General features: G+C 34.8%; 1 protein-coding gene across 6 annotated transcripts in view; it reads left to right on the forward strand.

The window, feature by feature from the left end:
• LOC112679791 (aquaporin AQPcic-like) overlaps positions 1-11266 on the forward strand; it is a 68644-nt gene extending 57378 nt beyond the window's left edge. For 3 of the 6 annotated variants that reach the window (XM_025549708.1, XM_025549709.1, XM_025549710.1), the window contains exons 5-6: positions 10481-10561; positions 10638-11065. In XM_025549708.1, the coding sequence (XP_025405493.1) occupies positions 10481-10561; positions 10638-10739 (183 nt within the window). In that variant the 3' untranslated portion in view covers positions 10740-11065. Of the gene's footprint in view, positions 1-10480; positions 10562-10637; positions 11067-11108 lie in introns of those variants that run through there. The other 3 variants (XR_003148249.1, XM_025549707.1, XM_025549706.1) reach the window with 3 other exon arrangements.
• The last annotated feature ends 3769 nt before the right edge of the window (positions 11267-15035 follow it).

The following is a 15035-nucleotide window of genomic DNA, read 5'->3' on the forward strand; positions in this document are numbered from 1 at the left end:
TACTTATCCAAAAAAGTGGTTAGCCCCCCCCCCCCCATTTAAAAATCATGGCTACGCCACGCGAGTAAAAAGGAAACAGCCGTTCGCGGTAGAGAGAGAGCGAGTGGGATGGGGCGAGAGTGTTTTCGAAAACTCGGATCGCGTACGCCCACGTGAAAACAACACGGTAACGCGGCGCCAAACGACGGGCGATAACGCGAACGATAACGACGACGATAACGATCACGACGACCGGCGATGTGACGTCACGTCGATTTTCTCACGGCCCGGTCGCGGAGAGCGCGCCGCGTTTTCCGCCGCTGACGCGCAATGACGTCATACGGACGCGCGCCGCGTGTCGTCGAACGCGATCGCCATTCGTTCGTTCGTCGGGAAACGTATTATTATTATTATTATTATTATTATGTGTTCTGTTTGTTCATCGCCCGTCGTCGTTTCGTCCGCGAGAGCGTACACGACGAGTGTTACCCGCGTGCGCTCGTCGAACGGCGGACGGAATGCGTTACGAAAAAAAAAAAAAAAACAATGTAAAACAATAGGGACGAGGTCGGCAACGAACGGTTGTTTGTGTTGGGTCGCATGCGGACGCCGAGAGAGATGCACGCGCGCAGGAGAGTGAAAGATTATTATTGTACGGGAACCGCCGATTTCGTCTGCTCGTTTTTTGTTCGTCCGTTTGTACGTTTTTTTTTTTTTTGCGCGTGTGCTACTGCGAAGGACGCGTCGAAACGCTTACGCCCGCGCGATCGACCGGATGACCTTTACGTCGCATCATCGCGACCAATGTTTTTTTTTTTTTTTTGTAAATCGTTATCGCCACTGCGTCGCAGTGGATTATCAGCGATTCGGATCGTTCGGTTCCCGTCGGATCGGGGAAATCCCCGCGGGCGTTTCCGCGGTCCGCGAACAAACGTCGACCGTTTGAATTCTCTACATCCGAAGCGCGTTGAGACGTTTACGCAGCTTAACGTTTCGCATTTCCCCGTCGACTTTGGGCGTTCACGCGAATTCCGCCTAGGATGTTTGATACGTTCGTACGACGAGAAACACGTTTTTTGAAAACAATTACGACCAATACGTGTTACAACCGTAATCGTTTGCGACTCTTTTGATGAAATTAGTGATCCGGTGTAGTAACGTGGTTTTGAAATAATTGTCGTTAGCAAGGCTTAACCCGAGTCCTTTTCTCGGCCCCGAATTATCAGTGGTATCTGCCGCGTTAACTTTATTTCTAGTCATGAACTGATGTGACGTGATTCGATTGTTCGCACTCGTGCTTACGGATAAATTTCGTATCGTGAAGATGTTGAGGTTATTCAATGCACGTAAATATTGAGCGCCGACCTTCTACCCGGATTGCTTTTCGATCGCGATGATTCAGCGATGTGTTCGAATTGAAACGAAAAATACGACCAATACCCGGAACCAGAAACATCCACGTCCGTCGTCATTCGGCTTCTGTTTTTCGTCGGATGGATTTTTCTACGTTCTCCCATCAACACTTCAAATTCGTTCGTTCGCCCGTGCGTGTTCCAGATGCATAATCGCACACCGACGGAGCAGTTGCGAACGGGGTTGGAACCCCGCGCCATCAATGGCGCATATCCTCATTCCGTCCGACAGTAGTGATGTGATAGCGTTTGTACCGTAGAACAATAGCGCAACAAGAAATTGTTTACCATCATTGTTACTTATTCCCTTCTGGAAATAGGTGAACTCCACCAGGTGTGTAACGATACGTTTCGTCAATGACTATTTTTATTCGACTGTGCACGCGAGTATACTGACGTTGTTTTATTTAAAATTCGAAACGCACTTGCGTATTGATTTCGGTTCGTTATACGCGGGATGTAAAAAACGTTGAAAAAATGTACTTCCGACAATAAGGATTTGATTCATTTTTGATTTACTTGACTAGAAAAAAAAAAAAAAAAACCTTCAAAGACTCGTAGTGTAGTTATGGTGTTTCGGTGGTTCCGTGTGGCCGGTTTGAACAAATACAGCGGAAAAAAACAAAAACCTAATTTATAGTCTCTACGTGATTTGGTTTTGGTGACATTTCCATTGAATTCGCTGCATCACGGAAGTTATTAAAAAACTTCTCGATACACTTCGAATAGCACCTGTATATGCGTATTATTATCGCTGCGCGATCACCGAGACTGATAGATCTAAATACTAAAATTCAAAATGTCTTTGCGTAGTGGCCATATATTTACGAGTAATCATCATTAGTAACGAATGCATTTGGAAGACCGAAAAAAAAAACTCTTAAACTAAAAACAAAGGGTGAAATAACGTACGGGCAGTGGACAATAAACGTTAATCATCGCATTAGATTAGTTCTGCGGGACGATCTGTATGACGTATCGCTATTCTATATCTGTTTAATGTGCCCTGAAACGTTTCAATATAAACACCAGAATTTTGCTGATGTCGATAAAACGTTTTCAGTAATGATTCTTATAGGGTTTTTTTATTTTACCTTTTTTTTTTTCGTTTGACGTCTTGCTCTCCGGAACTCGACTAAAGCATATTTTCGCTGTAGATATATACAGTAGCCAAAAGGATCATTCTGCCCCACCCTTCACCGACCCCATGTACGTTTGTGTCATATGCAGTGCACTTTCTATAGAAACCCGATGAGACGAGCAAATATAATTTTCAAATTCGGTTGAAAAATAAAAATGAATATTGCGTTTAAATGAATTTATCGGTAAATCATCATCAACATTGTTCGATTTGTTGTTTGGTAATTACAATATTATTGAGTAGTATTCATAAAAGAAGCGCCGGAAGACTGTGACCATTATTGTTGCGATGTTTGTATTTTTTGTTCGTTTTTTATAGTAGTCTTAGGAAATAATCTATTTATCTGATATTGTTTATTTGCAGAAGTGCTATTTTACTATGCCAGGTCAATGAAACTATAGTATGCTGAAACAGCGAATGTATTAGTAGAGCCACCGACTTGGGAGTGTGTATATGTGTGTGTGTGTGTGTGTGTGTGTGTGTGAGATCGTTTCGGTTATCCGGTGCGTATTATTCACGGGAACCAAAGGTTAAACACAAATATTTGAGTCTGTGCAAAGACTTATCAATTTTTAAATTTCGTTCGCTTAAAAATATTTCTATTTTTACGTATATGTTTTGTATTATTTTTTTTACAGCAGCGAATAGTGTTTCGTTGGAAAAAAAAGTTAAACATGTATGTAAAAAAAAAAAAAAAAATCAGACAAAAGTAATCGTTTTTTTTTTTTTTTTTTTAACGTCGTAGAACATAATGGGTATAACTAGTAAAATGGTAATTTTTCGCAAAAGCATAAAAGCCATACAGGCAGACCGATGTAGTTACCGTAACCGGTAGTACAGCATACAAGCACCACACATGGCGCCACGTGACGTAAAATTACTAAAACGTAGTACGACGGAAAACGCGGTCCTTGTCGATTGCGAAGTCGGTTTTCCGAGCGCGGAGCGTTTTTTACGGGCCAATCGTCGGACGAGTTTCGCAATGCCTTGCCGACCGCTGCGGACGCGTTCTCGTCTCGGCCGCGCGCGATGGTGACGGAAGACCGAACACCACCTGGTACTTGTCCGTTTACTGTCGTCACCGCAATGTCGACCGCGTCGATCGATTTTCCACCGATCTCCATCCCTCGGCACCGCGACAACCAGTCCTGTCCGTTCCCCGCCCCTACCCCAAAACCGTCGAAACCGGACACGACACTGTTGCGCAGGATTCGATTGCGATTTCTCAGCGACACATTTGCCGATTCGATATGTGCTTAAAATCGATCTGTGCTGCGTTGACGTTGTACGATCATAATTACATTTATTTTCATACAAATACAGTCGAGTGGGTTTTGATTCTAATTCTGACGAAGAAAGCACGACGTGGTTTTGGCGGTAGTTGTTTTTTTTTTTTTATGGTCTTACATACATTGTATTGCATGTGGTTTGGATTGCAGATCGGAAAAATTCTTTAACTGTTCTTCGATCCGATGGACCAAGGTCGATATTTATCGAACTGTTTTACTGATTACGGCTAATAATATTTAATAATTGAATAATTATTGTTAGTTATTATTATTACTATAACTATTAATTTAATTGATCGAATATCAATTAACAATGCGTTCTAGTTAGACAATTACTTTTACCGTCATCATATTTGCATACAGGGTCAAGGGATGGATTTTTTATCATTCAAGTGTACGTGTCTGCATAAAAGAACCACTTCATAGTTTCAACTCGATTTGAATGTGGGTCATACGATTACAGAAATCTAATCGATACCTATTGTTGTAACAGCGTGACACAAAGAAGGGTAGAATCAATAAGTTTCAATTTACATAATAATACACACTCGTACACTCTTAGTAATTTTTTCATCATAAACTACACAGTAGTGTTATACAACTTATTTTTCGTCAATTAAAACTAAAAATAAATTTACGTATACGCGAACAAAATATTTAGAATACTGATTTTAACAATGTTATTTTTTTTGGAATTTTAATTCCTTTAACAAATTGCAATGAAAATAATTGTATCGATCTAATTTTTAGTTAAGCGTGTTACTATGGCGTGCTTGTAGTTCAAGTAACGCAGCGGTAGATGAATTTTGTATAGTTCAACAACATATAATGTTATGTGACCACCAAAACGAAGGGGAAAAGGGCAGAGAATGCAAAAACTGTCCAAGTTAAATATTTTACGGAGACCGCTTTAAATGTTGAAGTTTCCCGCTAGGTAAACGATAGTGAATGCAAAAAGTTTGAAGTTTAAAAAGTTTGAAGCCGTATCAATATAGGTGCAGATAAACAGACGAATCGTTAAATTAAATACGAGATAAACAAAAGTTCCCGACCGGTAAACGTTGCCGGAAGACCATATCGTACATATGTACACGCGCACCGCGTACGTGTGCATATCAAATTAATGCCTCGCCGAGAATAATTTATATTTCATTATATGCCTCTCGTAATTGCATTTTACGGCGCAGTATTATTTACATTTTTAATCAAGCTTTATTCGGTTTTATTTTTTACGTAAAGAAAAATCTATGCACATACACCTGTTGTGGTACACGTTATGATCGCACAAACGTATACATCATTAAAATTTCATTGAATAAGTATGTTCTCAGCTAGGTCAAGTGTTTGGGGGGAAAAAAAAAAAAAAAATCATCGGTGCGGAGCCGCCGAAAGACACGCGTACTTGTTGAAATAGCTGCGCGCGTTTTCGGTTGATTCGTTTGAATACGAATTGTGCTTTGCGCCGGGCCGTGATGTTTACCGATAAAATGTCATTCCGATGGTAACGCGACTCGCACGAATTTACTGTGTTCTTTTACGATGTTCCTAGGCACGAAACATTACGAGTGCCTAACAAGTACGACGATGACAGAACAATATAAATATTGCAACACACATCCATGCACTCCGACATGTATTTTTCCGAAAAATATTGCGAGCAACGCGCGTTTTTACAGCGCTGTTAATCGGAATCGGTATTTTCGGAAAACGAAAAAATCGAAAATATCATTTACGTACGCAAGTGCATGTTATTATCGTTATTACTCGTTGCGTTTCGGTTGAATTCGCGAAAAGTCCTGTTTATCATCGAACCGCCCCCGTCACTGCAGTGTACATCGTCTCGCTCAAGATTGGCGTCTTATTAAATCTTTATCAACGCTTCGGTTAGTGTTGAACAACGGGTTTTATAACACACATTTACCATATACTCTAAGACAATGAGGCTAAACAACATTTCTAGTAGTTTAAACCAATAACAATCACGTTAATAATTTATTTATTGGATCATTATGAGTCGGATGTGTAACAAACACATAATTATTACAAATAATATTTCATTTATATGTACATGAAGTCTCTTATCGTATAGTCGTTTTATATCTTAAAGGTCTCTGCATCATGCGTTATAATTAGCGCTTGAACGTTTGTCGGAGTTGATAAAGGCAAAATGTGCACGAAAAAATTGTAATATATGCATTAAAAATGTTAAATATGCAAAAACAATTATTCTGAATTCCAAAAAAAAAAAAAAAATACTTTTGATGTTTTTAATAAATTAATAATGTACACAAAACTAATTAGAATTTAAAAAAAATGTACAACTAGTCGGCGTTTTGACAACTTATTGAACTAAAAATGTATGTTTTATAATACCTGTTAAGTTATTAAATTTAATTTTCTTAAGATTTTAAATTCCAAACGACCGACGATTTTTCGATAATAGAAGATTTTTACATCGAGTAAATGGTTTTTTCAACGTCATGTGAGACTCGGTCGGCTGTAGCATAAACGATTCCTGTTCACGCAAATCGGGATTTTCTTGCGCGAATGCGATTTCTAAAAAAAAATCTTTTAAACAAGGCTCCCCCCGTTATTATTCGCACGACTCGCCGCTGGACGGGTGTTCACTGTGACGACTGTTTGGAGTACGGACACACGCGTGTCCGGTAAAGCACGGTCGCGGTAACGTCTTCCGGCGTACTTTCTGCGCGAAAAACGACCGCTATCCGCGTGGCGAGATCACATCTCACGAATCGCTCGAAGGGATTGTTCCTCGGACTCTTCCATTACAGCGGGTTGCGTGTCCCGGCACTACTGCACGCGACGTTATCGTTCCGTTGAAATCTCCGACGCGTGCGCGTTGCGTAATAATCGCACGTGAGGTTGTGCTCGGAAACGACAACTGCGCACATTATTACTATTAATTATTGTTCTTTTATTTGTTTATTCGTTTGTTTTATTTCTTTTGTTTTGCGGAAGCCGTAGGGAAACAAAAAAATAATAATAATAATAATAATAACCGTACGCGTTCTCCCAGAGCACGCGCGTTTGACCAGTCGCAATCGCGTGTCCCCTGTTCCCCCCCTCCCTACCCAGTCGTCGACGAAAAAAACACCGTATGACGTCGAAAAAACCGACGTGAATTGATTTGGAAGGCGGGTGGGGATCAGGTCGGCCGAGCGTTGTGTCTGAAACACGTTTACAACTATTGTGACCGATTCGAATTTTCTATCCGTTCCTAGAACAATATCACACGGCTGCCTAGGCGCGTTTTTGTCCGACGACCAAACAGCGGATGTTCCGTGCGCATTCGACAAAAGGGAAAATAGAGCATTATGTGATGCGAAAATCATTTAGTTTAAAATTTACAGAATATCTTGGTTCTGCGTGTTGCAACTGGACGCCAATATTTAGGTTGAGTTAACAAAAAAAAAAAAAAAAAATTACATTTTAACACTAGGATTCTTAGAAAGACGAATCTGCATAAAATTATCGTTGATAGGCTATTCATATCATTCGGTTAGTGTTTATATTTTGTAATGATTTAATAATATGTTTAACTTGGAAAACACTGTTCTTTTGGTGTATATTCAATAGGTATATTGTTTTTTTTGAAATTATTGTATAAACTGTCATAAAATTGTAACTCTATCACCATCACAAGCATAGCTCAGGAGTAAGAGATATTTGTCTATCGTTAATCATTTACTTTAAAGTGTAATTCATTATATACAAATGGACATTCTGAAAAAAAAAATAAAAATATTATGGTTGAAAATTTTAGCGATAACGATTCAGTATAGATAGTATTATGTCCAATTGGTTCCTTGTCAGACATGGAATATAGTAGAAACTGCTTTTTTGTCATGCATGGCGCTCGTCCTGAGCTTGAAATGATGTATAATAAACAATGCTACTCGTCCTTCGTTTTAAAATAATATTTTTTCAACATTTAATAATTTTTTCTTCTACAATGACGCATCTGCTTCCAACAATAATAGACATGCTAAACATTTCAAGCAGTAGACAAATTGAACGATACTAAACACTTACACTATATTATACAATTTACTTGTCATTGATGGCCATTTTATAGTGTAACATAAAGTTATAAATGATGCAATAAAAATAATATGCTATTTTAATTATTTACTATCAAAAAAAAAAAAAAATTAAAACTTTATTTATATAAATATATATATATATATATTACAGCATATTGACAACTCAAAAATTTGCTTGAATTATATAATTCTGAACAAAATATTTACATTTTATAACGAATGTATATTTATACATTTTAGTATTCAAAATTTAATTTCGACTAGAGGATTTATTTTAATGGATTTTTTTTTTTTTTTTTTGTTCCTTTGAAGTTTATATACAATATTTACTATAGATTTTAAATAAAATAAACTCGTTATAAATATTGTACGTATTGTAAATAAACTTCAAAGGGTAGGTACAAAAACAAAAATAAATCCTCCAGTCGTAATGTAATTATTTATTTCCATAAACTTTTAACGCATAAAACGAGTTGGTTCAGTTGTTTTTACTTCGATACTTCAGCAATGTGAATTTAACAAATTAAGTTTACAATACCTTAGTGCCACAGCAAATACTTTTGCTTTATAATAATCAACGGATTTAAAACCCTTTTGGAAATATGCATAAGTTACATTTTCATATTGTTAAATAAAACTAAAAATTCATATTAATTCTATTATAATTATATTTACATTTATGTAACTTGATACAATTAAAAAACCAAGAGATGAGATCATCGCAATGAATTTTAACAATAACTGATTGATAAGGTTGTTTTCTTATATAATTATCCGAACAAATAGAGAAAATAGAGGAACAAAGGAACGATTTTGTCGAAAAGAAACCTTAAAGTTTTTAACTATAGGCATTCATTTTTATCATGGGCATTTATCTTCGTAAGTGCCCACAAAAGTAATATTACACTGTAACATTATACGCGTGAATTTTTTCGGAGAAAGGAACTGGAGTAAAATCAACCGGAAACTCAAGTTGTGCAAAATCAACGCAAATGCATTGGCGTGATAGGTTTCCGAGGAACCCAGCACTTACGTGATACAGGTTGGACGTGAAGGTGGATGCAGCAGGTGAAAGATATTTGTATGTCCTGTTCCGGTTGGCCATGGTTACAGAGTCGTGAAGCTCCAAGGGACAAGGACAGTAAGTTGTGATCCCGAAAGTGTGATGTAAATAATTGCAGGGTGGTGGTGGCTAGTTTGTGTCAAAATAATGCGCAACTGTATAAGTTGCGTATAGCTCACGAGCAGAACCAAAAAACTCGAAAAAACGAACCATTTTATGTAGCGTCTTTGATGAACCACATTTATCCGACTCTTGAGCATTCTGATTCTTATTGCGAAACACTTTACGATTCCAACAGTACGATGTTTAATTACGTACAAAAACGCCGAACAATGCGTTCCACATTCATATTAGCGTTTAAAATCTGGCACCGTATGTTCAATACTTAGAAACCGTCTTTAACAGCCTGAACGGCTGAATGCTCGTTTACGGCGAAGTGGTTTTCGTACGAGTCTGGTTTAAAAATAAAGAAAAATTAGGATATATTTTTATAAATATTACCGAAACGGACAAAAGCTGTTAATAACATGTAGACGATACGCGCCAGGAAGTCAATCTTAATACTATTATTCACTTGGACGTATTAGCTGCGCGTATTATTCCGATGCGTGTCTGCTATTTGTTGTTGCGTAATGAAATATGAACGTATAGAAGAAAAAAAAAAATAAAAGGAAGAAAAAATACTCTTCGTCGTGATAAAATTTGGCAGTAGAGACCATGTGAAAATAAACCTTTTGCCAACGAATAAGTCCCGTCGCGCGTCGCCAATATCCTTTGAAACACTATACCATATCGAATCCATTACGATTTGGCGAAGGCGACTATTGGCGCACTTTTTACCAGTACAGCAGTTATGGTGGTACATATAATATGGTAGTCTATCTGTAACGACTTTGAATTTCAGTACTGATATTCGATTTTTAATTCACCGAAACCCGATCGAAACATCAATTCACCGATAAAACGAGTTTCTTTTTTTTTTTTCACCACGTATAAAAATTTAATATTGTACGGCTTCAAATCACAATGAGCGATGAATCATCGTTAACACGACGACATCAAACCGAAAACATTGAATTCGTATTATTCAATAACAAATAACGTATGTTGTGTTGGGTGTCGAACCAAACGATTGGTTTTCCATTCGTAAAAAAAAAAAAGATATTTGGTTTAATAAAATAATAATCATTCAATAAGTAGTGTACGATATAAATAATAAAAATTTAACTTAACATTATTTCAGAAAAGTCATTGCTACTAATTGGCTGTTATTGATTTGTAAATAATAATAAAACTTCTTCGCAATAATCTTGTAATTTATTATCGGTATTCAATGTCGTGTTCGTACGAAAAATAAAATTAAAAAGATTTTTCATTAATCAGTGTTTTGTTTTTAGCGGTTAATCGTTATTATGATTACAACCCTTAAAACACGTATTTTATTGATTTATTACGGATATTAATTCCACGTGATGTGTAGTTGGTGCTCAAAGACGACAAAAGTAATGAACTTGTTTTTTTTTTTTTTGTAGATCAATTACACGGGAGCTAGCATGAACCCAGCCAGATCTTTGGGTTCCGTCGTAGCCACTAACGTGTGGAAAGACCACTGGGTAAATAATTAAATGATCACGACAGACGTGTTTGGGTTTGCGACACTAATTAGATTTTTATTGTACCGTGTTACAGGTGTACTGGGCCGGCCCTATGACCGGTGGCCTTCTCGGAGGGATCATCCACAGCTTTGTGTTGAAACGTCATACTGAAGAGGCAAGCTCCTATGATCTTTGAACAACTATATAGATAATATAATCTTAAACATTATTTTTTTATAAGCTCTTTGCTATTTTTAATCGATATGCTATTTATTATTACGTGTTATGAACATAATTAACAAAAAAAAAAAAAAATCCGGGGTTTGTTAAAACAAAACAAAACATATCATCCACCACGTTAAAACTCTATATTCATCATTGTTGTATTCGATTGTAGACATCAGACCATACAGTTAAATTGCGTGAATTCTAGTTTTTAAATCGACGATGAAATGAACATTTATTAATTTATTGCCTATTTGTAAAAAATTTAAATTGTGAGTTTGACTATTATTTGAAATAAAGTATTGTTTTTAATAGTTTTATATTTTTATTTTTTTTTCAGAAACTATTATACTAACTTAGGTTAGTATATATCAACCAGGCATGTTTTATGTATATAATTTTATGTTTTTTAATTTGACGGGGATTACTTGACTAAGGATTTCAGTTTAAATACTATTAAATGTGAAACAGAAATAAATACTATATGTTTTATTTTAATTGTTTGTGTTTTATCTTTTGACAATATATATACTCGTATATATATATATATATATATTGATTTCAACAGTCCAAGAACTTTGTACTTTCCGAAAGAAAATTTGTAGAATCCACTTTTGCGTACAACATCAATAATAATATCCACAGAGAAAATATTTTTTTTTTTTTAAAAATACACAAACCGATTTTTACGAACGTTGATCAACCGTTAATGGTATACTTGACGAAAGATAAAAACAATCTAAACTAGAGTGACCGTATTAAGAAAATAAAAAAACAGTACAGCTATTACTTCCCACCCAAAAAAAAAAAAAAAATCCTCGTTCATATACATTCACACATATACACATAAAATAGAGTTAAAATCTAAATCTCTGTCATATCACAAACAATTATTCTCTTTTTACTTTACCCTTTTTTAATAAAATAACCTAAATAATAAAATATTTTCTTTTAATTATTAATTAAATAATATTTTTTTTTTTAATTATTAATTAAATAATATTTTATTTTAATTATTTATCAAACAATACAATGTAGCATTTCAAAACTATTATAATTTTTTAAACAATTAGAAAAAATTAATTTTTAATATTACAATTAAAGTATTAAACAATGTATTGTTACATTAAATTGGGAACAAGAATTAAGAAAATTATACACTATCAGCTATCTCCATTATTAATAAATTTTGTAAGCCTTCTTCTACACTTTCCACTGCTTTCTCGTACTTTTCGGAATTACTTATTGAATTTAACAATTTTGGCTGTTTCAAAAGAAATTCATAAATTTGTGAACGAGTAAAGTTTTTAAAGTGCTGTTTTGTAATTACTATCGATCTAAGGGTTTCGACATTAAAATACAATATATATTTAATATTATAGAAATAACGTGATTAAAACGGGACAATATTCTAAAAACAGGATAAAAAGCGTCGCATTCGAAGTTTGTCAAGACAACGGGATGTGATGATCAAAAAAGGGACAATTCCATTTTAAACGAGACGTCTGGTCACCCTAATCTAAACTTAAGCTAACACCCTAACCTAAGCCGTACAGTCGTAATGCAATGACCATCGTATCATTGTCATCCTCGTGTCGCGTAACAAATGAAATGCAATGTGTTCATTGCCTGTTGTACTCAGTGTTCGAAACAAAACGTGGGCGATTGTAAACTCCACCAGTTTTTTTTCTTACCTGTATTGGGTATATGTAAACGCCGTCAGTATTTTTTGTGTTTTCTCACAAATCATTTTATAAAAGTCAACCGAAAGTTCATATTTTTAGTAAAGTTCTTATCGAATTTCAAACCTGTACTTATATAAAAATAATGGCTTATCTCAAGTAAATAAGCTAAAAAATTCGAAATAATAAAAAAAAAAATGACAGTGTTACAGGATGCTATAAATAAGTATACCAATGGAGTAATACAAGACTTAAGATATTTACAAATGAAGGGTACAGGGGAAAAACGGTAGTAGTCCATTTCTATAAATTTTTCAGGGGAGCAAAAATAAAGTATAGACTAAAATCTTTCTTCACCAGTATACCTAATCTTTTCCATTTAACATTTATGGACTGAATGATTTTTTTCATTGAATCGATTTCAACTGTCGATATTATTCCTTATTTGCTATCGAATCAGACCATAAAATCAAAATCGAAAAAAATGGACTACTACGGTTTTTCCCCTGTACCCTTCAAATTGTATCACTTCATTTATAATTTATCATCATTATCATATACATGACACAATTATATATTTTTGGATTATTAGGTATAACGGTTATTGATTATGGTTTTTCTCTCTCTAATTCGAATTTTAATGTGAACGATATGATATTATATTATATTAAATTTTTTTTTTTTAATAATATATCATATTAATTGTAATACTTCTACTTAATTTTCTTCACCGGCAAAGTTTACATGAACTCAATTTTACTTGATTTTTTTCAGTGGCGGAGTTTACATAAACCCAATTTTACCTGGTTTTTTTCTCTGGCGGAGTTTACAGTAAAAAAAATAAGTTACTAGTGGCGGAAGTTCCATGCGCCCCAACCGATGTTCTCGAGAAAATAACGCGCACGTCCGCAGCGCGAAATCTTTTACCCACGAACGATACGGTCGGAAGATAAACGGCATCCGACCGACATTCGATCGGGAAATGAACCGTTTAACGCGCGACATTGTTATGCAGATTTATGATCATTACCTTGTCGACACCACTGTAAAGAATACCTACACGTTATTATCTTACTGCGTTGAGCGTTCCGATATCGTTACGAAGTATTTACGAACAAAGCAAACCGATACTGTTGTTTGCGGTGAGTTTTTACCGGAAATCTTCAGTTCAAACGTAATACATTGTAAATGTATATACGTGTGTATGCGATGTAAATTTTGTTTTAAGGTTTTAAAGTCAATATAATTTTTCAACGACATATGATGTATATATATATATATATATTATAATATCCTATTACCGACGTACAAAAGTTTTTCTCTTTGCTTCCTTGTTCGATAAATAAATAAATATTTTAGTAATCGTATTAAAATTAATAGAATATTAGTCAATTATCTTTCAAGCCCTATTCTTATCGAAATAATATATTTAGACAAACATTTTGAACAAACAGTATTTAGGATTGAATTCGTAATCTTTATTAAGATTTTAATTTAATCGCCTGATCGGGAAAATGATGATGCTTATAAATAAATATTTCAATATTTCAATATTGTTCGATTTTATTTCTTAGTAAAATTAAATTGTTTTTGTCGAATTTGTTTTTTATTCGAGATGGATACATTTATATTGATAGTGTTAATAGTGTTATAGATAATTGAAAATAATTCGATACAAAATATCCTATAGTTTTTTATCCATTTGGATAACGCATGGGTTAGTATTAAAATACTATAAATTTATGATAGTAATAAATATCGATTTTTATTACGAAGCAATTCAAATGTATACATTAGTTCGTATTTGCTTAACTTGAAAATCTGGTGTTGTAAACCAAATTAATCCTCAGTATTGACTTTAAAATAAAAATAATCAAATTCATTACACAACTAAGCGAATTAAATCAATCGTAAAAATAATATATAACAAATATTTGAATGGCGCAGTACTTTATGGTGCGTATAAAATATGGCGAAAACCTTGGGGCGATAACGAACGACAATCAAACGAGACATTTTGTACACTGAACGTTGTGTTAGGATACAAATACTTACCGGTATACGCTGTACGTGTCCTGCAAGAATAATAATACCTGGTAATATTACCATTACTTTACCGCAATAATTTGCATTGGGTTCTGATACTGTAGTGCGCGCGTGGAAAATATTCTTCGAAAATATGAACGTTAAACAATGTTCAAAATACCAACCTGCATCGGCAGACACAGAGTTTTACATTTGAGTGTGCCCTGTCATTTTTTGGTTATTTTTTCAAAATATAAAGAGGAGGCTATAAAAAAATACGTGTAGACCAGGTTATGATTTAATTTCTAAAAATAAAGGTTTTGTTAATAATTTAAAACAACGATTGGTAAAAAATACACGTAATTATTATTTCAGACTTATTTTGAACATTTGCAGTATTATATTTGCTTACAAAAAACTAAAATTTAATTAATGTGTATGCACATATATTCTCAATTGTAATTATTCGATTTTTTTTATTCACATAATTCACATTAGATTGTGCCAAGGCCCACCCGGCACACCCCCTAGAGCTGCCCATGCCAACCTGTGCTTGCGTC

The sequence above is a fragment of the Sipha flava genome, unplaced genomic scaffold (genome assembly GCF_003268045.1).
Source record: "Sipha flava isolate LNK unplaced genomic scaffold, YSA_version1 168_pilon_pilon, whole genome shotgun sequence".
Lineage (NCBI taxonomy): Eukaryota > Metazoa > Arthropoda > Insecta > Hemiptera > Aphididae > Sipha > Sipha flava.